At 40.0% G+C, this 26,821-nt stretch overlaps 1 protein-coding gene across 1 annotated transcript in view; it reads left to right on the top strand.

Annotated features, from left to right (window-relative positions):
* Window positions 1–19,121, top strand: part of LOC138103342 (transient receptor potential cation channel subfamily M member 6-like) — a 28,393-nt gene extending 9,272 nt beyond the window's left edge. The window contains exons 3-9 of the mRNA XM_069001579.1: window positions 5,178–5,257; window positions 6,044–6,082; window positions 15,044–15,224; window positions 15,578–15,791; window positions 16,603–16,727; window positions 17,521–17,692; window positions 18,943–19,121. Coding sequence (XP_068857680.1) covers window positions 5,178–5,257; window positions 6,044–6,082; window positions 15,044–15,224; window positions 15,578–15,791; window positions 16,603–16,727; window positions 17,521–17,692; window positions 18,943–19,121 — 990 coding nt within the window. The remainder of the gene's footprint in view (window positions 1–5,177; window positions 5,258–6,043; window positions 6,083–15,043; window positions 15,225–15,577; window positions 15,792–16,602; window positions 16,728–17,520; window positions 17,693–18,942) is intronic.
* Window positions 19,122–26,821: the final 7,700 nt, after the last annotated feature.

Raw genomic sequence — 26,821 nt, 5'->3', positions numbered from 1 at the left:
CATCAGCCATAAGCACTTTCATTATCTGTATGGGCTGCAGGAATGAAGCAGTCAGATCCAAACTTTGTCAACAATCGCCATGCTTCTAGAACCGTGGGTTTTGGAGTGGCCTGCTTTAGGTGGAAGGCTGAATTATGTGTCATGTTGCAGAGACTTTTTGCATTTCCAGTTGGGGAAACTTGTTTTAAAGCAATTCTTAGGTATCTAGTCCCAGTATAAGATTTCTAGCAATGTTTGTGGGATCTGTTTCAAGGATAGAGCTGAAGAATACAAATTGTGATTTGAGATTTCTTGTGTTTACTCTTTTTGCAAAAGCCTGGGCTGCTGCAGCAGTGTTGAGGTGAGGTCTTGTGTGTCCTTCCCCACCTAGCCCGGTGCCATGGGCTCTGCAGAGGGACAGGTCTGCTCAGCCCCTCCAGCTGCAAACCAGGCATCCCTCCATGAGCACCTGCATTCTGAGCTGGGTGTGCTCTTGGAGTGTTGCTCTTTGATGTGTTTTTCTAAAACATTGCATGTTAAAGGACAGCAGAAAGACTTACTTGATTAGTTAATAAACTTAAAAAGTAAAAAGTAATAAACTAATTAAAGGTCTAATATTCCAGACTAAGCTAAGATTTCCATCAGTTCATTCTTCTCTGTGACCCAGGAGTTAAGCTGGAGCTTTTTTCACAAGGAGGGTTTTGGTTTTAGTATTTCCTGCATTTTGTTGTCATAACCTCACAGGTATTTGTTGTGTTGTGTGGTCTTCTCTGGATCAGAAGCACCACATTGGAAAGCCCATTAAAGTCAAAGGGGTTTTGTTTTTTTGGCTAAGCTTGGGTTCAAAATAGTGGAAATAGTTTTATGAGCCTTTGATGCAAGACCCTAATCCAGAAAATCACTTAAGCATGCCTACTTAGCTTTTTTAAGCACAGTTGATTAACTGCGAAAGAAAATGCTATAGCATTCTGTGGAGTGAAGATTGAATTTATGTATTTTTGAGAAGCTAACATGCTACATTTGTTCTGAAGAAATAAACTGTAAGATCTCTTTTCAGAATGACTGATGAGTCATAAGAAGTTCTGTTATCCCTCTTTGACTTGGGTCTGCATTTATCCTGCAAGCACAGGTGACTTCTGTTAGTGTTTGTGCTGTATTTGTGAACACCTGAGAATATGTTTTCAGTGGATGTTTGAATTGGTTACTAGGAAATAATCACAGAAATTCTGCTGTTACCTGAAATTATATACTGTATTTAAAAGCTTCTCAGTGCTACTGAATTTGCAGTCTGCCTGCAAAAGCAGTTTGAGATTAGCTGATAGTTGTTTTATGATTGGCCATGGTGGACAGGTGAACAGTGTTCACTGTTCACATTTCATTCAAATGAAATTATTTGCACAATATTTTTGAAATCTTGGTGAAAATTAGTGATGAAAGTTTTCTAGTGAATTCAATTGCTTATAATTGTGTATTTCAACAGATGTGCAGAATCTTCAACACTGGGGCACAGAAGCAGATAAGAAAGATTGGAAAAGCAAAAGCTGCCAGTTAGTAACAGATATACCGATGTATTGGAGATCAGAGGAACCATGGCATGTCTGTGTTACAGAGCCAGGTGGTTGTCCTATGACAGGGTAGCCTGAACACAAGAAAATTCTAGAATAAAACCTGAGAGGCCACTGAAAACCTCTCATGGGTTCATATTTTACTGCATGTGGCCCTGGAGTTTTGCAATGTTGTTCTACCCTGCGTGGATCCAGAGTGGTGTTCTTTGTTTAGCGATCAGTTGTATTATTTCATACCATCAGCGTGCATGGAGTGGATGCTGAACCACAAAGTCCCTGCTCGGAAAAGCTTATGTGAGAGACAGCCTGTTAAGTGGGAAATCTCTTTAATGCTGGCAGTAATTTAACCAGCTGGTAATGAAGCCATGAAGAGTTTCCAGGGGTAGGGGTTCAAGAGATACCAGTGTGCTTAAACTCCGAGCTCTTGTGAAATAGTTTTGAGTGCTAGCTTACAGGAACTCTGGCTGCGTTTCAGGTATCTAATGTTTTTGCAAGTGACTTGCTATATGTGAAGTTAATTTTGAAAGGGTTTAAGATAATTTAGGACACTTTGCTTGCAGTGGATTCTTGCAGTAGCTGTAATAAGGGGAAGTTGTTTCCCTCCTCTGACGTATTTGAATAAAGGTTGGTCACAGACTGCACCATGCTGACTTCTCACAGACATGCTTTCACCTGAAAATAGTACCTCCCTCCTTCACAGGCACTAAAAGTCAGGTATTTCTGATTATTGACATCATCAGTAAGGTCCTTACAGGTACTGTATGCTTGAGTACTGAGGCAATTCTATTAGCCCCAGGATCATCTGTTCCTTTTTTAAAGAGTGTTTACTTTCATCTAATAATTTTGAGAAATAATTACCTTGAGAAAAGGTTGTAAAAAAGTTGTATATGATACATAACTTTTTTTTTTGCTAAAATTTTGACAAACCTGTTCAACAATGCAGAAATACTGGCCCTAGGTCTTTTAGAAAACCCCAGTTCTTTGGAAGTGACATTGTGTGCTGATTTCACTAAACACACAGTGTATGCAGAGCTGAGGTATGGTGCTTGACAGAACTTTCCAGCTCTTGAAGTAGCTCTTTGGCTAAGACATTGTGTTTCTCTGTCATCAGTACAAATTTGTTGCAGTTTCAGTAAGCTACTTACAACTTGATTGTTCTGCCTAGTTTCCAGCACAACTGTACTTTGCCTAAATGAACTAACCTGTTATGTAAACTGGCTAGTCATTGTGTGATTTCTAATTATTTGCACCTGTCTGGAGCTCATGACACATACAATGTGTCATTAAAGGCAGTTGCTGCTATTTTGTCCAAAAATGGATCATATTTCAATAATGGATGGAATTATTAAGCCAGAGAGATGTGTGCCTTTTAATTTTCTTTTGCAGGGAATGGAACAATGGCCAGAGCAGCATGGTGTTTTGTTAGAAAATATCTGTATCTGTGCCTTTCACCCTAAAGCAGGCATATTTACAGCTAAGGATACTAAAAAATTGTTGTTTAGTATTGACAGTGTAACCTTGTTCCCCTGAGTTTGGTACTTGACCAGTGAACAGAGCTTTTGTCTGGTCTTGAAGGAGCTGAATGCTTCTTACAGCTCTTGGTTCAGTAAAGCTAATTTCAGAGCAGGAAGAGTGTACATTAACCCCACACTTAACAGTGGTTTTTTGTCACAATGCACCTGCAGGCTTTGACTTCGGCAAGGCTTTGCAGGGATGGTGGTGGAGGGGGGTGTGGGCTCAGGCAGAAGAAAGCAGAAGCAAAAATTGAAGCATTCACTTATTTTTCCTGCATGGGTGGGTGGTGAAATCAGTGAAGGGAGCACTAAAGCAGGGAATCCCAGGTGAAATTAGTGAGGGGAGCAGTATAGCAGGGGATCCCAGCGCTGTGTTGCCCTGTCCTGGGAGACTGGTGAGCCAAGCCTGTGTCTGCTCAGCCACTCCAGTGGGATGGTGGCACAGTCACTCTCCCTGCTGATAGCAACGCTGCTTTGTGAAGGACCTCTGTGCTAGGTTGGATATTTAGGTTTTGTCTCCTCTCGCTGCTCATCAGAAAGGATTTGAAAGAAATGAGTGGTGCGTATGTTTTCCTATATTTTACACTGTGATCTCTTTCCTTACTTCTGGAAACCTTAATTTTTGAACATTTTGACCTGACAGTGTCCCTTTAATACCATATTATGCAAGGATCTTAGACATTAAAGATATTGGAAAAGTGATTAAAAGCAGTTTTCTAAAAACTACTCATGTGCCTTAAATTTCAGAGCCAAACTCTTGCCACTCCATTGACTAAATCAGTCTAGAAATCTCCAAAGCCTCTTCTGTGTCACGGAATTATAAGCAGCAATCCTAATCCTCAGACTGGTGAGAAAAGAGATGCCAAAACTCCAAAACAAAGGTCTCAGGACTTCCTTAGAGGAAAATCAGAAGGAAAGCTGCAATATAAACTTGGCTTCAGGCCTTTGGTATATCAGAACAGAAATTTGCCAGTGAGAAGGAACATGTAATTATATTTTTTTCTCCTTTAGGACTTGGTAGTGAAAAGGATACATGCTGATGATGGCTGAGATGTATGTACCTCACTGTAGTGACAGGGAACATGTTACAGAAGCCTTTTACAAAACTAGGAATCAAGAGCTAGACTAGAGAAGTTTGCTGTTCAGAAGTCTCCTCTTTTCATTTTTATTTGCCCAGCCCTCAAGTCATGTATGACTGTAAAAGAGCATGAAGTTTTAACCCTCTTTTCTTGATGATACAATCAGCCTAAAAACCTAAATAAAGCCTTAGATTAAGAATTAATGTTAAGGTTCTCCTGTAAATTTTACATACTAAATGAAGGTTTTACCTATATAAAATTGAGAATAATTACCTAATTAAGACCCAGAGATTTCGAAGTTCAGCATCCAACAGTTACCATTCCTTTCAAGGAATTTGATCCTGATAGACCTGAAGAGAAAGGTTCAAAGATTTCCAGTGAGATTCTTTGACAAAAGTCTGTGTGCCATAGTGACTGTTCAGTTTGCTGAGCTGTAAACAGGCATCACTAACACAGCACACCAGGAGGCTGGTGGAGAAAGCCCACCTGTCATACACCCTGAGTGCCAGGTCTAGGTCCCTGCTTTTGCATTTCACTCTAGTCCTAGTTCAGCAAAATATAACCAGAATGCATCTATTCTTGACTCTGTGAAGAATAATAAAAGAAGGACTCAACCGTCTCTTTCAAGTATAATGAAAATCTTGCCTTTTTTGACACAGCTTTAGTAAGATCGCAGTTTGCTAGTTTTCTGGCAGAAGGAGAGTACAATTCTTTAAGCAATTTTGATTCATCCTTGCCACTTTCTCTGTTGAACTCTATTCTCTATTGTATATATTGTATTATATGTGTTTGACGAAACATGTAAATAATTCTCATGGTGGCAAAAAATTTGAATATTGATCTTCTTGGGGAATTCTGTAAAGATTGGAGGTGAAGGGCTAGGACTGTTCAGAGCTGTAGTTTCAGCTTGTAGTCTTACACCTAACATGATAGGAATTGTTCTGAGTTATCTGTGTACAGCCTTATTGTCATTACAGTGCAATTTTTGATATAATGTTCCAAAATTCAGGAATGCATTTATATTTGAAATGTCTTTTTAGCCCCACAAATCTTGGATTGAAGAGGTCTTCAGTAAAAGAGAATGTGCACACATTATTCCCAGCTCAAAAGATCCGCACAGGTAAAACAATGAATTTCTCCTTTTTTCTGTTACATCTAAAAATAATCAGGTTAATTTTTTATGGGCATTGTGTTTGGTTTGGGTGATGTTTTTTAGTATCTCAGTCAGTGATTGCTGGTTTATGGGTGTTCATGGATCCCATCACCAGTATGTTTTAAATTAAACTGTTTATTTGAACTAGAAATTGGCAGCAATTAACCTTACTATGCTTCTTAGATTTGTTGCTCTCAGTCCAGTAACCAAAACAGGAATGGTATCCAGTTAAGAGATTGAATTACATGGAGTTACCGCTGCACCATTTTTTCCCTTCCTCAGAATAATTACTGCTGCTGAGCACAGTCAGAATAGGTAGGTGTAGACTACGGAAGGAGTAAGGAAGAGATCAAAAATCCTCAGCCTGTGCTTTAGGACCAGAAAGCAAACATAGCTCGGCATTAGAGATTATGTATCTAGTGGATGGTGTTGCCTAGATAAATTTGTAGACATCACATTCTGACAATGTAAGCTTGTAATTTCGATCATATGGTTTTGAACACATGGATAGTGTAGCATACACAAGATGGAGAACTCATCTATAAAATGCAGATCTGACATACAGTCTGAGTTGTGAAATGCTAAACAAATCGCTGAAGTTATCCAGTAATTTTCCAGGGCGTAGTGCTGGAGATGACAGCCTGTATTGTTGTTGATGAGAATTCTTTCGCTGTTGAATTGGTACTGTAAGAAAAGCATTACAGCTGTCTTATTTTATACAAACACGTATTAATTATCCATCTTTTATCACAGATGTCCTGCAGGATGCCAGGTGTGCCAGAATTTAATCAGGTAAGAGTGCATAAATATATATGGATGATTTTTGTAGTGACCTAGTAATAGACAGTCTTAGTCAAGGAAGCAATGATAAGAGAAATATCCCTCCTGTTTAATAGTCAGAGCAGCATTTCTAGGGGTGTGCTAGAGAATGCTTAGTGTAAACGTAAGTAGAATAAATTGTGTGATTACCTTTTGATTTATTTGCAACAGAAAATTCTACCCAAATACCTTGTGCAGATGATTTTGTTTTAATCTCCTCCTGAGGAATGACAGGCAGAAATGTGTCTTGAAGCGAGAGACAACTCCAGCTATATCCTAGATTGTATGAAGGAGAGTGAGTCAATAGCAATAGACAACCATGAGAAGTATGGAAAAAAAAAAAGAAAATTAAGGGAGAAGAAAAAGGGTAAAAGAAACACCCCAATAATAGGTTTTTTGAAGATTTTTCATCTTCTCTCCAGTGAGGATTCTGACTTCCTGCTTTTGGGAAGGCAAACAACAGATATTATATCGCTTTGGTGCTTTTAAGTTTCTCCAGGTGAATTGTATTTTGTGACCTGTATTAATTAGTTGTTTTCAATCCAATATTTGTCATTCAGATGGTATTACCAAACATATTTTGGTGCTTTATATTTATGATAATACATTATCAGTTCTTGGAACAAAAAGTTCAACCTCCATTTGTTTTGAGTTAAAGGCATCTGAACGCTGAGGCAATTACTGATGAGTAGCAAGCTGGTGTCAAGTAGTCCCATAACCCGTGTCAACATGATTATCTGCCTTTTCATTGTGCTTCACAATTTATTTGACATCTAAGATTTACAAGAGTTCTGTTTTACAAAGAGTAAATAAATTACTTCTGGAATCAAATCACTGTAAAGGGCTGATAGGCAGAATGGTTTTGGTAAGGCAAAAGATTTGTGTTTCTGTTCAGAAAGTGTCAGCTCCCTCTAAGAGAATGATCTCACGTATATTTTGCTTCAGCGCAGAGGAATAGATATTCAAAGATTTTTGCAGGGCTTCTGAGAGAAGACATGCAGGGGGCATTGTAATGCTTTCTGCTGACCTGCAGATACTCAGCTGGGTATCACAACTGAAGTTGCATTGTCCTTCAAAATACAGCAGTGTAATTTCATCTAAATCAAGACTACAGCAGTTCTGTGGTTCTCCCCCTCTCCCCTCTCAGAGTCACCATGTTGTTAATCGGTCTGGGAAGATCATTAGGACAAAATGTAACCCACAGAAGTGGAAAACCAAACCAAGATTAGCTTCCACCAAATAAGCCTCCTAGTCAAGCACAGTTTATCTGCATAAATGTGAATACAGTGCTAGGAGAGAGAGGAAGAGAAACAGGAAATGTGTACTCCAGTGGATGGGTTTGTTTTTTTCTTTTACCTTTCTCTGTCAAGACATCCTGTATCTTTGTGTGTCTTTTATCTTGTAGTTGTTTCTTTCATTTTTTGCTGAGCATTTTCATGCTGTTTAGGTTACTATGAATCCAGTCTGCTGGTCTGTCTATGTTTGCAGAATGTGTGTGGGTGTCGAATGATCATTTTAGTCAGCCCTTATCTTGCAAGTAAATTTTTCCAAATGTTAACTGTCCTTGTCTTCTTGAGTATCTCAAGGTGTACAGACAACTTTGTTCTAGGAGAATTTTTCTGTTCCTAACAAGGACAGATAACTTCCATATGATTGTTATGACTGGTTATATTGTATTTATTAGATCAGCAATGAAACAGGTTTTGGGCCTCCTGAGTTCTGCAGTTTTCCACAACAGTCCAAAAATCATGTGGATATACTTGATGCCTACTATAATTTGACCTAGTATTTATTGTAGGCAAGTGAAATCTCTGAAAGATTTCTTTTGTAGAGAACTTCCAAGGTTTGCAAACAGTTTGTGAATGGAAACAGATTGTGAATGGGTTATGTAACTAATTTGCTAATTCTAAGTAGAATTACTCTGTTTAGACATTGCTAATCAAATTTGAGTAACTTAGCAGCACCTTTGTCAATGCTCCCCTGGTGAGTCAGAATGGGTCTCTATCTACCCTTCTGCGCAGAACTCTCAGAAACATCCCAGACAGCAGTTAGACCGATCTCACTTTGAGTATTCAGAAGTGCGGTGTCAAATTCCTGCATCCTTGTACATCTGAGATGTTCTTCCAACTTGTCTATATATCTCACCTTTTAGGTGTAATTTTTGGATGCAACTTCTAAATCACTGCCTGCTAGAGCACTGGACATTGCAGTCTGACTCTTGCTTTACTTTTACTTCAGTGTCAAACCTTTGGGTTTTCCCTTGTTGCTCAAAGTGTAACTTTTCTAGTGGCCTGCTTTTATATTACTGATGATGTCCCCACCTTCTCCAGCAGCTTGGTGAGCCTTTCAGGCAAAGAAGGCAAAGTCATTGCAAAGATGCTTTGTATCAATGCATATCCTATATCCATAGGATCACAGAGTAACTCAGGGACATGTTCCTCAGTATGCTCAGCCAGGGTGGTCAGATGAGGATGCTTCACCCAGTTGTGTGAAATCCCCAAGGATGGAGAGAACTCACCCTCCCCAGTTCCTGACTCCACCACTGGGTTGTCCTCCTGGAAAAAAGGCTTCTTATTTCCAGTCCTCAGACTGTTTAAACTGTGCTGCTGCCTCTCACCCTCCTGCCATGCATCACTGAAGAGCCCATCTACATCTTCTGTATCCCATCTCATCAGTGCTGGGTGTGTCATTGGAGCACCTGAGGCCACCTCTTGTCCCAGCTGAACCATCTCCTGTCCAAAAGCCTCTTCTCAGAGATCAAGGGCTCCAGCCCCACCTCTGTCACCAGAATAGTCCCTCTGCCCCCAAAGTCTCTCCACTTTGCTGGTGTCTCTTTTGTGCTGGGGACTGAAGCTGGAGGTGGTACCCAGACAGGGGCTGGCCAGCACCAAGCAGAGGGGATGGACCCTACTGTCCCCTGTCTCTCAGGGTATGTCCTGCTTACACCACCCCAGGCACCTCTTGCCCTCGTTGCTGTCCAGGCACATGGATGACCCTGTTTCAGCCCACCAACAGCCAGGAGCATGCCTCTGAACTGCCTCACCCCTAGGCCTGCACATTCCCTCCATCCCTTTTTCCAGGTTGCTGGTGGACAGGATGAACAGGAGTGGCCCTGTACAGACCCTGAGGAACAGCTTGATACTGGCCCACCACCCAGCCAGGTCCTCACCTGCCAGCCTGTCATCCCTCCCACACTGTAATGTCACAGCCCAGCTACAGAAGCCTGGATAGAGCAAAGGTGCTCTCCTCTCATCCCTACCATTATGTTGCAGAAGGCAGTGAAGTGGGTCAGGCATGACTGACCCTTGGCAAATCCTTGCTTACCGCTTCCTGTCACTGTCTCCTCCTCCATGTACCCAGATGTGGGCTCCAGGAGGTCTCACGCCTTGATTTTACCTCAGACTTATGGCCAGATGACTGGCCTGTTGTTGCTCAGGGTGGCTCTTGCCCATTTTTGAAGGCAGGCCTGACATTTGCCTTTCTCCAGTTATTGGGGACACCCCTGATCTTCACAACCTTGGAAACTGGCTATAAAAGGGCATCAGCCCCCTCCCTCAGCACCCTGGGGTGCAGCCTGACAGGTCCCAGGGACATGTGTGTGAATCAAGTGCTCTTGTGCTATTTTGACTCAAACATCAGCTCAGCCTGCTAGTGCCACTCTCCTTGAGCCCTGTCTCCTGGAGTGTGGGAGGCTTCCTTCTCCAGTTTGCTTTTGCAGAGCATTGAATCAACCAAATGTAATTTGCTAGGTTGAAGAAATGGAGTGCAAACCTGATTCCATGGCTTCTGGGTATCAAGAAGTGCCTTACTAAAGCAGCTCGCATCCTGCATTGCCTTCAGGATGTTTTGGGGTTTGGTTTTGGTTGGCTGGTTGGTTAGTCAGTTTTTAAAAATCTGTTTCTTTGTCACCAGTTAGTTCTCACTCATCTCCACTGAAAACTCTCTCTTCTGGAATGCACATCTCCACAGTTTTGCAGATGTTTGCATCTAACCTGCCCCTAAATGGACAAGTAGTACAGCTGAGGCCCGAGGCAGTCACTGTGTTTGGGTTGTTGAAGGATGTTTGGTTTCTCAAAGGAGGAAAAATGAAGAATTTATCTCCATTTCTCAGGGTGTGTTAACTTCTGAAATGTCTAAAGGAGACCTGGACTGTCAGCTGTCACTATAAATTACCTCGAAGTTAATCCTGTAGAAGAGACCGAAGCCTGTTGAAGCCTGTAGAAGAGTAATGATGGAATTTGGAATCTGGGTTATTATTCCAGATGCAAACCTTTAATGCTGACTGAGTTTCTGGTATCTTTCTGTCCTGTTCCTGGCTAGGACAGGTTTAATTATTTGCAGAAGCCAGCAGGGGCCCTGGCTAGGACCCAGAGGTTGTTGTCTACCACCTCAGGTCATTGCCAAAGCTGAGGGGAAGGGAGTATCTCCTGGGGAGGAGGGGTCCCTTCTCAGTCAAGATAGTGTGGTTTTGTCTATTGTCAGGGGCTTTCTGTGTGAACCATTCATTTTTTGTGCCCTTTGTCATCAGTTTGTCGCTGTTACTGTCCATTTCCTTATCTTGTTGCTGTTTCCAATAAACTGTTGTTATCTCAACCCATGATCTTTACCTTTTGTGCCTCCAGTTCTCCTTTCCAGCCCCAACAGGGGAAGGACAGGAGGAGGAGTGAGAGAATGGAGCATGTTTTGACATGTTCCAGTGGGAGCAATAAATTGGGGAGTACCATTCCTAAACCATGACAGCCTTATTTGGTACCTAATGTGTGGCAGGAAGAGCTGAGGTAATGACAGATGTGGCCAGCGCTGGTTGCAAACAAATTTGATCTAAGTATTTGTTGCAATAGGTCACAATGTTACCAGGTCTGTTCATGTGGGTGTGGTACCTAACCCTGAGTATATTACCATGCGTGCTCCTCTCTATGTGCCTTCTCTAACTAGGGGGAAGACTGCTTTGTTGCTGTAGTGTGTGATATCAGCTTATCTTATAGGCGTCATAACATCAAGGGCAATGAAGGTCATTTGTGATGTGTGTTCAGCATTGCCCTCCTAACCTTATCTTGGGTGCAAACTTTGGGAGTCCATTAATAATTCTACCGAGTCCATGGAAGAACATGGGAGGATGATTTTCTCCAGCTTTTCACCCCCCTTTCCTCCTTCAGGCCTGTCACAACAGCTTTGAGAATTTTGAATTTCTTTTGGATGTTGAGGAAACCTTGTTCTTGTTGCTAATTCTGTCAGGTCCCCCAAGGTGGCCCACACCATGATTAGAGTCAAGACAGAGATTTCTGGGGGGGTTTATTCAAGAGTTCTGTCCCAACAGTCATGGGACAGTCATGAGTGACATGCGATGTGGAAGGACATGGGCCAGTATTTTGAAGACTTCTCCAGTGATTTGGAAGGTCATCCCTGAACAACTACAGGACCCTGTTAAAATGATAAAATATATCATGGAAAAATGCTGTGGCAGTTCCAGAGAGGTGTGACATTATGTGGCATGCTGGGCTTTGAATACTGCTCAATCATACACTGCTCAATACTAGAAAGTGCCCTCAGGGGGAGGACAAGGAAAGCAAAGCAAGAGGCTCTGTGGCCACTCAAACTGCAGCTGAACCAGAGGATCAACCAGTGCCAGTAGCGGTTGCCCCTACAGAAGAAGAAATCCAAGACCAAATCAGTTCACTTAGTAAAGGTTGAAGAGGAAGCAGGGCCCTCATAACAGGAGGAAGAGGCAGGGCCAGAGGTAATCCCCTGATCCCTATCCCTGGCTGAGCTGTGAGGTATGTGAAAAGATTTCAGCTGCCAGTCAGGTGACCTGGCTCCTCTGATGCACGGATATTGTAGCCCATGATGTGAAACTAGATGGTAGTGAAACCAAGCAGCTGGGATCCCTGTGGGCATTGACAAGGGGTTTGGGAAGAGGACAGAAACTCAGCCACGGGAGTTGACTCCTGTCAAGTGTGAGGGAAAGGTGCTCTCTCAAGGATGATCTAGTAGTGCACCCAGGCAGGTGGGACACCGTGGGGAAAGGTGTCCAGTACCTGAGAGAATTAGCTGTGCTGGAGGTAATCTATAGGGATTCAAATAAGGAGCAGTCCCCTGTAGATCCAGATGAGGTCCAGTGTACACAATCCATGTGGCAGAAGTTTGTATGGAGCTCATCATCATCGTACACCAATTCACTGGCATTGACGTCCATGAAAGGAGGAGAACAAACAGTGCTTCAGGTGACTGCCAGATTCCAGCAATATGAAGACGATTTTTTTGTTTCCCTTCCAACTTGCTACTTGGCTGCAGAAAGACTGCCCAAGACTGCAGAGAGATTCAAAAGGCTTGAACAAGGTAGAGAGGAAATGTCCCATGCCCCACCAGTATAGACCAGAGTCTCTGCTACTTGGAGCAAGTGGCCCCCTTCTAGAGAGAGAGGGTACACACCATGAAGTAACCTGTGGTTTTTGTTGTGTGACCATGGAGAGGACATGTGGAAGTGGGATGGAAAATCCTTCTGAAGACTGCTTTTGCCATAAAACAAAGTAAGGTCAAGGGACCTGTCCAGGAAATTCAGTTTTTAGGATTAAAATGGCAGGATGGGAGTTGTCAGATTCCAATGGATGTGGTCAACACATTAACAGCTGTGATCCCAACCAACCAGCAAGAAAGAAACACAGGCTGTCCTGTGCACTGTGGGTTTTTGAAGGATCTGTATTCAGGATTACAGTCAGATGGAAAGTCCTCTCTATCAAGTGATCTGGAAGAAGAACGATGTTGAGTCCCGAACAACAAGGTTTTGAACAAATCAAACAGGAGGTTGTTCATGCAGTTGCCCTTGTTTAGTCACGACAGGACAAGATGTGAAAAATGTGCTCTACACTGCAGATGGGGCAATGGTCCTTCCTGGAGTCTCTGGTAAAATGTACCTGGGGAAGCTCAAGGATGACCCCTGGGGTCCAGGGATATTCATTGTTGAGGAATGGTACTCCCCAGTTCAGTCCCCCCACCAAGATGCTCCAAAACCACATGCCTCTCTCCCACTCCATCTTCCGCTCCCCCTTTCCACTGCAGTGGGGTGAAGCTGAGAACTGGAGACACAAAAGGCAGAAGATCATGGTTTGAGATAAGAACAATTTACTGGAAACAGCAATGTGATGGAAAAAAGCAAAGAGTAAGAGCAACAGTGTTAATAAAAGAAGTGTACCAAAACAAAAACGAAGAGTGATTTACATGCAAAAATGCTCACTGCAGATCTCGTGACCCAAACAGGGCCAACCTCACCGCTCTGTCCCTCTTGAGACTGGCACCACCTGAACCTGTCTCTGGCTTGAAACCAGCTCCCTCCACTAAATTTATTCAACCAGAAATAATCCCTTTTCCCCACGAGAGAGAGAGAGACCCTTACCCCCTGCCTCCAGCAATGATGTGAGGTGGTAAAGAGTAACATCTTGGCCCTAGTCATGTCCCATCCTAGCTAGTGCAAAAAATTAACCCTGGCTTGGACAAAACCAGGACAGGGATACAAATGATCTGAGGTCTGCTACACCCCAACTGATAGAGAGATCCTGGCATCTTTTGGAAATGCTGAGCTTGAGCTGCTTCAGAAGTGATTGGCACCAATGCACAGCTCCTCCTGATACCCTGACTGACAGTGCTGGGGCTGGATGCTCAAAGGGAAAGTCCCTGCCACACATCATACCACTGATACTTTATAGAGTAAGTGGAGTGTGCTGATGATACAGGTAGCTTGAACAGGAAACCCCAACTGGCCAGGAATCAGGAGCTGGCCCAAAGACAAATATTTCATATTTTTGTCAGAAAAGGATAAAAAGCAGATGACACATCCTGAGGAGGTCCCACCATATAATCAGCTATCAGAAAATGAAAAGCAATACATTCTCTTCACTGATGCTTCCTGCTGTACTGTCTTCCAGGGAGAATCACAGAATCAGAGAATATACCGAGTTGGAAACAATCCACAGTGAGCATTGAGTCCAACTCCTGGCCCTGACAGGACTATTCTAAAGAGTCACACCATCTGCTGAAAGGGTCCCTTCTGGGTTGGCATAGACTTACTGGGGAAGTGGTTTGGTGTCGTCTATTGCTGGGGGGTTTCTTAGTGAAATGTTAATTTATTGTGCCCTCTGTTATTAGTATTGTTGCTGTTACTGTTTGTTCTCTTATATTATTGCTGTTTCAAGTAAATTTTTCTTACTGTATTCTGTCATCTTTACCTTTTGTGCCTCCAATTCTTCTCTCCCGTGCACAGCAGGGAGAAGGGAAGGGAAAGGGATAAACGAGTGAGTGTTGTGTGGTTTGGAGAGTCTCAGTGGGTGCACTAAACTGGGGAATGTCATAGCCAAACCATGACAATCCCCTCAGCATTGCACTTCAACCCATGTATTTGGTATATGCATTTTGCTGGCTTCCAAGTGTTAGTATAAAGATCACCCTGAAATTCTCCTCCTGGTTGTTGAGGATAACTCCTAGATCTTTCTTTAGTACTTAGAATAACTCATGGCAAACCTCAGTGTCCTACAACATTCCTCTGAATTGGAACATATAAGACCAGTAAGGCCAAGCTGCATTGCTCAGGTCAGAATTTCTGTAAGGGACTCTCCAACGATTACAGATTCACACAGAATCACATCATGGTTTGGATTGGAAGGGACCTTTGAAGACTATCTAGTCCAACATCCCCCCAACTGTTATCGGTGTTCTTCAGATAGAGAACAAATTCTATACCCAACTAAACATAATTATGATTTAATTCAATGTTATTTTGCTATTGTTGCAATTTTTTTCAACATGGTTTATTTTTATTGCATTCCCATGAGACAACTGCAGTATTTTTATTTGCAGGAAGTTACTTGGGCTATTCATGTGTAGATCCTAAAGTTGTATGCAAGTGAGTTTGATATAAAATAATTTCTGCATTTTTAATGTGAGGTGTTGCTGTGGACGGCTGATTGGAGAACACCCAGGAGTAGAATTCAGCTGGCCTGTTTATCAGGCTGGTTCACAGAGTGATGGTGGAGAATGGTCTGTGCAAAAACACACTAGGATGGATCCAACAGATGCATTTGGTACAATCAATTTTCAAGATGGAGACCACACTTACCACGCCAAGGTAATAGGTGCTGTGTTTATATTCCTGACTTATTTTTGTAATTTCAGTATAAGAAAGGCAAAAAGTGGATTTGGGTGAATATCAGATTGATTGTCTTAAGAGGGCAGGGGAATCTAAAAGTAAACCAGATTAAAATGTGTGTGTATATTTTTATGTTGAACCTCACAGTGATTATAGATACTCTCTGTATTGCTCACATGCATTTTTGTGCTATCATGTTAGGGTACTATAATAGCTCTAATCCTTCACAAGATCTGCAGGACATTAGTGCTTAGAGCTTTGCAATGTGTTGCAGTTTCTTCTCCCTGAAGCATTTAAAATATGTTTATTTTACCCATTTTTATTCTTTCCAGTATATTAGACTTTCTTATGACAGCAATTTGGATCAGCTGTTGCATCTGATGGTCAAAGAATGGCAGATTGAATTGCCAAAGCTAGTGATCTCTGTTCATGGAGGCATTCAGAATTTCAAGCTTCCCTCAAAGGTCAAGCAGGTTTTCAGCAAAGGGCTGGTGAAGGCAGCTGAGTCTACAGGAGCATGGATAATTACAGAAGGCATCAACAGCGGTAGTGTAATTACTTCTCTTTGTTTCACTTCTCCTTTTGGTGTTTTTTTCCCTGCATGACAGCATGTATATTTAGGTCAAATAGAGTGAAATTGTTTGAAAATTGGTGATATGTTAATACAAAATGAAGTTGTTTTTATTTAAGGAGCAGTTCATAATTCAAAGAGTGAGATCGTGTTCATTTACTGTTGACAGGCATTCTGAATATTTTAATTAAAGAGCAGAGTATTCTGCATGTAATAAGAAACACTGCATATAGCCAGAATTTATTTGCAGTAAATTTATCTGCTTCATTAAATTATTTAGGTTCTGTGGATTGTGATTAGTCTTTTTTAAACAATTTTCAAAGCTAAATTTAACTTGTGTTTTATAATTGAGAAAGTTTTGCATCAGGATAATCCATTAATTAGCCTATTAGTATCGGAAAATCCCTTTAGGTTACTCTTACAAACTCAGAGGGGTCAGTAAACTGTGGAACTGAAAGTTTTACTTCTTTAGCTGCTATTCAGTCAGGTGATTTTGCAGGAGAACTGTCCTGTGCATTTATGTAACTAGTGAAGTTCTACAGATGTGAAAAGCACCATTAGCAACATGTAGGGGTATTATTAATTAGAAATATGTGCTGAGTTTGAAGCAGCGGTACATTACATCTGAGCTCTGAAGTGTACATCAAATATATAAGTTGTGTGGGATGTTTAGCTTTTGATTAAAATGTAACCATAATATAAATTAAGTGATGGGAAACCTCTCTTGTTGTCCTGTAGCAGGTCTCTGAATACAGAAGAAAATTTATCATTTGATTATCTGTTTAGGAGTGTCCAGGCATGTGGGGGATGCACTGAAAGGCCGTGCCTCACCACACCTGAGAAAGATCTGTGCTATTGGGATTCCTCCATGGGGTATCATTGAGAATCAGAGGGATCTCATTGGAAAAGATGTGAGTTGGATGCCCTTTAATAATAAAAGCCTTCATGTTCATGGGATGGTAGAGTTTTGTTGCATATTTGATTTTCTTCTAGAATAAATTCACTGGTTTGATATTTTTTCTGTATAATAGAGGCTTAGATTTTTCTCAGCAGTAGAATTTTGTGGCATGTTGAGGCACTGTATTTTGCTTTCTGTGTATAAATGAATAGTTTTAAAATACTTCTCTTCTTACAGGGAATTGCCATTCCTTTCTTAAATTTTGTAATTATTTAAGCAACTCTCTTGTGGTTGTAAATTGTGTTTTTCTATATTAAGATTCAGAATGAACAGCCAGGTTAGTGGTGTACACAAATAAGCTATTAATATGTGTAGTATTTTATTCACAGTCTATTTTATATTCACAGACTACAACTTTATGTGAGGGCATAATCTACTCAAGTGTCTAAAAGCACTTAAGTAGTAAGGTGAAATCATTCCTGATAAATGTTAGCTCATGTATTTTCAAGGAAAACTATGGGAAACTACAGGGAAACTATGCCATGGTGTTTCAATTTTTGCAAAGAACGTCAGACAGTGATTCTAAGGATTGCAAGCCTAATCAGAAATGTTTTCTGAGATATTAATTGTGGGTTTGTTTCTGTTAAGAATTAAATGCTAAGAATCAAACATTTGAGTAGCACAAAAAGCATGATGCAGGATTTCAAACAACCACACTATGACGAAGAAATACATGCAAATGAGGGAACATAAATGGTGGTATTTTGTTGGTTTCTTTGTGGACATTTTTATTTTGGTTTTCTCAGGTAGTTTGCCTGTACCAGACTCTTGGTAACCCACTCAGCAAGCTGAGTACGCTCAACAGCATGCATTCTCATTTTCTAATGGCAGATGATGGGACAGTGGGCAAGTATGGGAATGAAATGGTGCTCAGGAGGAACTTGGAGAAGTACATATCACTTCAAAAAATACATACAAGTAAGTATTGCTGTGGTCAGCTTTATGGCAGAAAAACCTATCCTAGAAGTTTGGGAGGTACTTGACATTTTGTGTTACATGTTGTACATCTTGATTTGCCATAGTTTTCACTGAGGTCAAATGTTATTAATTGCATGTGTCTTGAGCTCTGAAAATCAGGAAAATGAAAAGGACGGCATTTTCGCAAAGCGTTATGCATTTGGATGAACTCACATATTGGTTTTTCAGTTGTAGAGACATCTAAATGACTCAGATTATTTAATAAGTATTGAGCATTTGCTCACCTCACAGTTTTACGTGGTCTCTATTTAACCATTAGATACTTTCCCATCCTTTTACAAGGTGGGAAGATTGCTACATTCAGTGGAATTCAAATTCTTTTTACCCTGTTAATTACTTTTGTCCTCATCACTCTTCCCTGTTGAAAGCCTGTGACCTCAAGTACAGCAACAAAGAGTGTTTGCAAAAGTAAAACCTTTAGCCAGTGTTTGACAGATTGCATAACTTCCACCATTTATTTATAGAGTACATGAATTATGGTGAAGAAATAAATAAATGTTCATTACATAGTAATTATTTCCTTTTATGCACTAGACTGTACAAATTATTTGTGAAAGTTCACTCTTACCCAGTCATTCAAATCTTGAGGTATGTTAGAAAGGCATTAGCATTATGATGTTGATGTTGCTTCCTTTATCTGCTCACATAATAGAACTAACAAACTTAGAAACCAACCCAATTATTAACATGTTCATGTATAGAGCTTCTTACTCACAATCTTATATTTCTTACCATGAGATTTTGCGAGTCAGGCTTTCATTTTCATTTCCATTGCGTTGGACTTGAAATTCATTTCTGTTTTTTAAAAAACTTGCCCTGCTGCTGTAACACTTGAAAGAGTCTCTGAAGAAATACCTGATTACTTTTCTGTGTGTGTAGGTAAATACATGTATATTGAACATGTTTCAAATGTCCTTGAATGTGACAACTATTTTAGAGGGAAGAGGAATATTTAGAAGGATGTTTTTTCTTCCCAATGCTTACAGATTTTTCAGTAGTTTTTTATGGTCTTTTTGATCTCGTTGCAGAAGTTCTGTGAAAGTCTTAAAAGGTGTAAGTCAAATTAGAGATGGTGAAGGCAGTATTTCCTCTCCATTGAATCATGTATAAGTATTTCTTTCCCAGATGTTTTGATTTTTTTGTGTGTGACAGAGATCCGTTTGTAACTGGTTAGGTGTGTTTTGAAACAGGAATGAGCCAAGGTGTACCCATAGTTGGGTTGGTGGTGGAAGGAGGCCCCAGTGTGATCCTAATGGTGTGGGAGTACATGAGGGCCAGCCCTGCTGTCCCAGTGGTGGTCTATGAGGGCACAGGCAGAGCTGCAGATATCCTGGCATTTACCCACAAGCACACGGGTGATACGGGGTGAGTAGTGGCATAATGCTCCTCCTCCTTGGTCTGTCCTGTTGGCAGGCACCTGCCTGTCTCAAAACTACCGAGACAATTTCCAGTGCTTCTAGCAATGATGCCACTGTGGTCTTTTGACAGCTTTGACTTCTGTGATGGGAGAATGGAGTTTCTTTCTTCCCTGCCTCAAACTAGTGCTGAAATGATTATTCTGCCAAATTTACTATCACTTTTTTGAAGAGGGAGAAGTGCTTGTGGTATTCTGAATTATGAAATTTCTCACCTTTGGTGAGAGACGCTCTCGGATGGCCCCCAGAATATTTGCTATTTTTTCAACTGAGACATGTCTCCAGCTATCGATATTCTGTATGTGGGCTTGGATTTGGATTGTACAAAACTTTTGAGACTAGAGCTGGGGTTCATTCCTGTAGGAGCCTCAGGTTGCAGTAGGAGGAAGACTAAATTTCTTCATCTTTGGCTTTGGTGGCTTTGACTCAGTGGTAGCGCAGATTTGTTATCCTTGTCAAGCTGTAACTCTATGTCACCACCAGTTCAGTCTCAGCTGTAGGCTCTATTTTTGCTACCAAACTGTAAATTAAAATATATATTTGTATAGCAAATTAATATTATATGTGAAAGTTCTTCAAAGACAAAGAGCTTTTTAGATTAAAAATTGAATTTTAAAGAGGTGCCCTGGGTTCACTCCCATTTATGAAAAGGAATGATTTAATAGATTTTATATCCTAATTGTTTACTTATTGTCTTTTCTGAATATACTTTTGGATAGGTGGTATTTGCCCCTAGTGTGTTGTTTGAGAACTTTGTCTTCACTTGTTTTTCTCTCCATATTTATGATATTTAAAAAAAAAAAATCCTTCTATTTCAAAAGAAAAGGAAAATATGAATGAAAAGGTTAACAGAAGGATAAATAAGAGAAAAAAAAGGGAGCGATATGAGGCCTAATGAACAAATAGTGAGGAATTTCATTTTATGCCTTTTTTCTTTCTTTACTGAAAGAAAGAAAAATCACTTCCAGTGATTTTTAGATCATGTTCATAGAAAATCCTTTGAAAATTGTTAACTTATGTACTGTATTTTCAGTAGTAAATATGTCTGTCAGAACAAATGCATATGTGATTAATAATTTATGTTATGGGATAACTTAGCTTTGTGTTGAAAGAAGGATTAAGTCAACAGAGAAGTAGAAAAAGAAGAAATTTCTCCTATGTTTAATCTTTTCTGAAGTGTCATCTGGGTGGGTAAGAAGTATCTATATATAAATATAATTGTCATTGATTATATGTCTGTTTTCCAGGGATCTGTGCCCACAGGTGAAGGAGGAGATATTAATGATGATTCAAAACATATTTAGATTGGAACAGAAACAGTCCAGTCATCTATATCATGTTTTGATGGAATGCATGAAACACAGAGAGTCTGTGAGTAGGGTTCATGTGCTGAGTTTAGGAAGTCTTCATTTCCTGTTACCTTTTTTTGCTATTTCTCTGGTGGGTTGGCATGAGCACAGGTGTTATATCTAATATAAAGATAGTACAAAGGTGTCTGTGCCAATTTCTGTATTGAGTAGCTCTACAGAGCCTGTTAACTTCTCTGGTTTCAGTGTTTATGAAATGAGAGCCTTTCTGACCTTAGTAAAAGGCCAAATATCTTTGTTTTCACAAGAAAGATCAAGTAATTCCTATTTTTTCTTCTCTAGTAGAGTCTTATTTATAATTTAGAAATGTTTCCTTCCATTCTTCTGCTTCCAACAGAATTGTGCTGGAATTTGTCTCTGTGACACTGCTATTAACTGGAAATGCCCTCCCTCCACCTTCTGACCATGCTGCTTTTGATGCTGCCCAAGATAGGATTGGCTAGGCTTGCCAGTGCACATTGCCAGTTCATGCTGAGCTTTTCTTTCATCAACACCCACAAATCTTTCTCCCTGCTCTCAATTCTTTCTCTGCCCAGCCTTTATTAATTCTTAGGATTGCCCTGACCCAGATACAAGTCTTTGCACTTGGTCTTGTTGAACTTCATGAGGTCTGCACAGGCCCACATTTCACACCTGTCAAGGTCCCTCTGCATGACACGTCTTCCCTCCAGAGTATTAACACCACTCAGCTTTGTGTCATCGGCAAAACTGCTGAGTGTGCATTCAGTACCAGTATCTGTGTCCCCAACAAACACTTCAAGTAATACTGGTCCCAATACCAACCCTTGAGGGACACCACTTGTCACTGGTCACCTGACATTAAGCCACTGACCACAATTGTTTGAGTGGGACCATCCAGCCAATTCCTTATCCACGGAGTGGTCCACCATCAAATCCAGTTTCATCCAGTTTAGAGACAAAGATGTTATGTATCAAATGCTTTACACAAGTCCAGGTAGATGGTATCAGTTGCTCTACCCTTATCCTCCAATGATGTAACCCTGCCATAGAAGACCACCAGATTTGTCAGGTGTGATTTGCACTTGAGTAAACCACATTGGCTGTCGCCAGTCACATTCTTACTTTCTATGTGCCTTAGCAGAGTTTCCAGGAGGATCTGCTCCATGATTGTGCTGAACCTGATTGGCCAGTAGTTTCCCAGGTCTTTCCTTTTAGCCTTTTCAGAAGTAGTAGTTATGTTTCTCTTTTTCCAGTTACTTTGCCTGTCTGTCACAACTTTTCAAATATGATGGAATACCAAATATATATGCAAGTAATGGTAATTGTACTAATGATCACTAAAATGGAAACTACCCAATACGTTTTTAGCATTTTTTGTTTTACTTCATTTGAGTGTCTCTTTTCTAGTTGAAAACTGAGTGAATATCAACCATGTTGCATTTTTACATTTCTCAAGTTTAAAGATTAATCAAAAGAAAATAGACTCATGTCGACTCATGCAGTAGGTTTATTCCAGTTTGCCTGGGACGCCATTGCATTAAAAACCAAAATAGTGCACTTTCTGTCTGAAACAAAGGAGAGTTATGTCTGGACCCTTGCCATTGCTTGTGTTGAAATGTGTATGATTTAATCTACTACAGCCCGTACAAAGAAGAAATAACTACAGACTTCTCTGCCTCACCTCAAATAGTATACTTCTGCAATTCTAACAGATAACCGTATTTGATGCGGAGTCAGAAGATGAACAGGACACTGATCTGGCAATTCTGACGGCACTCTTGAAAGGTATTGAAAAATATGACCTGTTTTTTTCCGATATACAGTCTCACTGACTTACCTCTTCAAAGTAAGAGAGTAACATAAATGTGTGAAAACTGATAGATCATTTACCTGCTTCCTAGGTACGAATATGTCTGCTTCAGATCAACTAGATTTGGCATTGGCCTGGAACCAGCTAGATATTGCCAAGAAACACGTACTTGTTTATGGGCAACACTGGAAGGTACTAATACCTGTTATTTCTCACCATGTCTTTGCACTTTTTTTGATGACAAATTTTCCATTATTTGCATTTGTCAAGGTTTAATTAAGGAATGGTTTGATGATTGGACTCAGTCTTCTGTAATCTACTTTGATTTTGGAGGAGCATCATCCTTAAAATAGTGTAGTATTCAACTACACAGTGCATCAGATCACATTTGGTTTTCCAGAGAAGTGGTGATATCCAAAATTCCTGTTGGTTTAGCTGTGAGCTTTTCCAAGTAGTTTCAGTGGTACTTCTGGTTATGTATTCTCCAAGCCTGTGTTGGCAATCATTGGTGGTTAAGGATTTCATTGTAGCCTAGAATAGTCTTTTTTCCAAAGATATAAACCCTAAAGGGGTGTTGCATCTATTTTCCTAGCTCTAGACAGAAACACAGAAATCCCAGTGTAAATCACCAGGTAAAAAAAAGTAACATCATTATTTTAGCTATTGTTTCTCTGGAATAGCTGCAATGAGGGAGTTATGATCCAATTATAAGAGATGTGTCTGCTCAAATCAAGGTGTAAATGAGACCATATGCAGAGTCAATAGTAGAGTTCTTTTTTAACAGTTAATGTGAGGGACGGGGAGGAGGGAGAGAAAGAGGGTGAGAGGTTAAACAAAAGATACCACGTGGATTCCTGCAGTGTCCTGTTGGTCCTTCTTCACCCTGGTCTTCAGTGGTGAGGGTCCCTGAGTCGTTCTGCTGGAGGTACCACCTTTATACAGTCTAAGTCCCGGGTATTCATGGGGTGTGCTGTTCTCATATGGGAAATCCCATTCCCATAACTTGAGTTGGCATGTGGATAAGCACTTGCTTCCTTTCTCAGTTTGCCACAGTGGAAATTTTTGTCCTGATACTAACCAAACATTTACCTCCATTAGCCCTGGAATTAGGTCTTTCCCGCTGTGCCATCTGTGCTTATCTCAGGTTTTTTGTTACAGTGGCTTATCTTATGGGGACAGTGTTTTGAGATAGCCAACTGCATTCTTTAAGTCCTTACAGAAAGCAAGCCATTATTTAGACCTGAATTAGCTATATGTGTGTGAAAGAACATACAGTAGCAATTAAATAAATTAATTAATTGATTAATTAATTAATTAAATTTAAATTGTGGTTTTCAAGTTTTCAGAGGTAATCCAGTATTTAAGTATAACCCTCCCTAAGTGAGTTTTTTGTGTACATAAGAAGATTTTTGTAGATGATAAATATAAAACTCTATGTGCCTCAACATGGTATTCCCATTTGTTATATGAGTTAATATTTTCTTCAAGAAATAATATCTCATGATCCCAGAAGCACTTTTTAATTCTCTGACAAGAATTGCAAGATTGATTTTTTTTCAGTCCCAAGTGTGCTTTCTTCTTTAAAATGTAAGTTCTGAAAAATGGTCAATTGTATATATATTTGAGTGGCCATAGCCGGTTGTTTGCCACAAGAGACCTGATTTTTTAATCACCAGCCCATATTTTCCTGTGGTGCATAAGGCTGAATATCTGGAGGACTATGTCTGGGATATCTACAACTGAACATCCATGAATTAATGACAGGATATTAGGAAAAATTTATTCAGAAAAGCATTATCAACTGTTGAAACAGACTGCTCAGGGATGTGTTGAGTCATCAACCATGGCACTACTTAAAAGACATGTAGATGTGGCACTTCGGGACAGGGTTTAGTGGTGGACTTGTTAGTATTAGGTTTGCTGATTGACTTGATGATCTAAAGATCTTTTCCAAATTAGGTGATTCTATGATTCTGTATGTGTGTGTAAATAATGAATAACATTTTCCTGATCCCCACCTCTTCAACACAGAAGGGTTTAGAGAGCTATTATGCAGTTCAGCCTCTTTGCTCTTGGCTTTTCCAAGGGGATTATCTGTTCAGTTTTTCCATATTTTTGACAATATTTCCTTCTGTTCTGTGTACTTGGATTTTCAGGTGTAAAAGTCATCTTTTGGAATAGGTAGATCAGCACTCAATATTCTCATTTAGATATTTAGTGAAAAACTATTATTTTACAGATTGTTCTATGTTAATCTAAGGATAAATCCTAATAGGCTGTATGCCTTTTTAAAGTGATTTTAACTTATATCCAGCTTATATTCATCATTACAGAAGATAGATCATCTAGAACCTTTTTCTGACTGTCACTGTCGAAATTCTGGTAGAGTTCAGATTTCAGTCTACAAAGTAACTACATTGCTTTCACTTATTCTACTGTATTTTTAAATGTTGTTATTACTGCACTTTTGTTATATTTGTCCTTACAAAGTTTTAACTGTATTGATATGCCATACTTTGACAACTTTTTTTTTTAACAATTGGCATATTTCGTATCTACTGTCTTTGATGCTGCTGTTACAGGGGCTGATTTCAGCTGTACTTCAGTTCTCTGGGAACTCTTAGGTGAATACCACATGGTCCTGACCATTTACCACTACTACTTTATGGATGGCTTCTATAATATTCTCTACTGACGTTTCAATTTGACACAGTTCCTCAGATTTTTCTGCCATAAAGAACAACTTGATATAGGACTTTCCCAGCCTGTTCTTTAGTAAGCAGTAAGGCAACAAATTAGGTTGCTATGTCTGCAATAGTCTTGAGTGTTTCTTTTATACCTTGGCCCAATAGATCCTCAGGCAGTCCCCCTACTCCCATGCCTCTGCTTCTGAAATGTTTGAAAAAATTGATGTATCTGTTCATGTTCTATTTCAGTACAATCTTCAGCACTATTTTGAATAAAAGCCTGTGGGTCAAATAAAAATTATGTTCTCCCCTTCAAGTAAGATTTAAAGACATCATAATAAACAAGCCTCACATCTCTTGCTGCTTCCCCAAGCAAAATTTAGGATAACATACGCTCCTGAATGTTTTTCTTTTCTAAGCAGGGAAAAAAAACCCCAAATCAACTATTTTTTTCTTGCACTGAAAAGAAAAAAAAAAACCAAAGAAAATGTACAAGGATGGTTTTAAAGTTTGCCTTTAACTTTTAGTTGCTTAATTAAAGTGAAGCAACCCTCTGACTGTCAGATTCTGCCGGACCTGCAGCTGTCAGAGGCTACAGCTTCTGCAGTGTTGTTGTGGTTGTGTGTTCAAATTTTGAGTTACATATCTAAGGAGCAGTTTTGAGGGGATTGTCTGTGGAGTCTTATAATATTTCTGTCTATTTAAGTGTTTCAAGGCAACATGCACAATTTTGCACGTATTGTGGCCATTTCTTTTTCTAACTCTAGTCTTAGAAGTTCAGAAGGTAAAGCTTATAACCATCTGTGACTATGTTTCTGCTTAAGTGTCAACTCCATCTCAAACAGACTTCATACCAAAGAATGCCATTCTAATAGTTATCAAAGAGCTGCTAACCTCATCAGACACACTGCCAGCTCAAGGACTGTTAGAGGAAATTTAATACAGGAATGGCCCATCACTCTCAGATATTTCTGGAAGAAAACCCAATGACTCAGGATGAGTGCATAAGTTTTCTTTTTACATGTAAGAATTCTGTAACATTTATTGGTCATCTTTTAACATAATATCTGTCAAACGTCTATATATACATGGAATGCGCTATTTCCAAGTTAGCACTAGCATCTGCCCCTTAATGTGCCAGCCTTCTCATTCTACTCACCCCACTGCATTTCCTGGGCATATGTGTCCTGTAGAAAAAGTTTATATGGATTTATATGAACCTCATATGTCTAACTCCTTTGCCATTTTGCATGTATAAGCCCTGTTAAGCTCTGTTCAAATGCCGTGAGTAGAGTGCCTTCACCCTTTGGACACTTGTAGTTAGGCTTCATGTTTCTTTGAGAGAGTTTATTCTAACACTCGTACTCTCTCATATTTGAAAAAAGGTTTGCTTTAAAGAACTTGCAGTTCTGTAGAGACTTCTCTATAGTACTTTGAAATAGCTTTTTGTCATGTGTCAATAAAAAACCCCCGCTTTCCTCTGTGCCCTGCATTATCATATGTTATCTTCTGAAGTGAATTGGAGAGTAGAGAAAACATTATCAGAGTTTGTTTGTAAAGTTACATTTGTAGAGGTTTCTACAGATGTTGGATTTATGGAAACTGTTTTTCTTTCCCTCTGTTGGCTTTTTACAGAGATGTTTTGTCCAGCATATTTTTCTTTTGTACTTGCACTTTAAATATACACAGAGACAAGTCATTGTGGTGGAGAGATTACTAGCTCCAGGAAAGTTTTATTTATTTCTAAAAGTAACGTTCTAATATTTTCCATCAACTTGGTCCATCTGGAGGTTGGTGCCTTGGAACAGGCAATGCTGAATGCTTTAGTC

This window comes from Aphelocoma coerulescens, assembly GCF_041296385.1.
Source record: "Aphelocoma coerulescens isolate FSJ_1873_10779 chromosome Z unlocalized genomic scaffold, UR_Acoe_1.0 ChrZ, whole genome shotgun sequence".
NCBI classification, from domain to species: domain Eukaryota; kingdom Metazoa; phylum Chordata; class Aves; order Passeriformes; family Corvidae; genus Aphelocoma; species Aphelocoma coerulescens.
The sequence above is the reverse complement of the archived record's forward strand: the minus strand, read 5'-3'. Positions and strand labels throughout refer to the sequence as shown.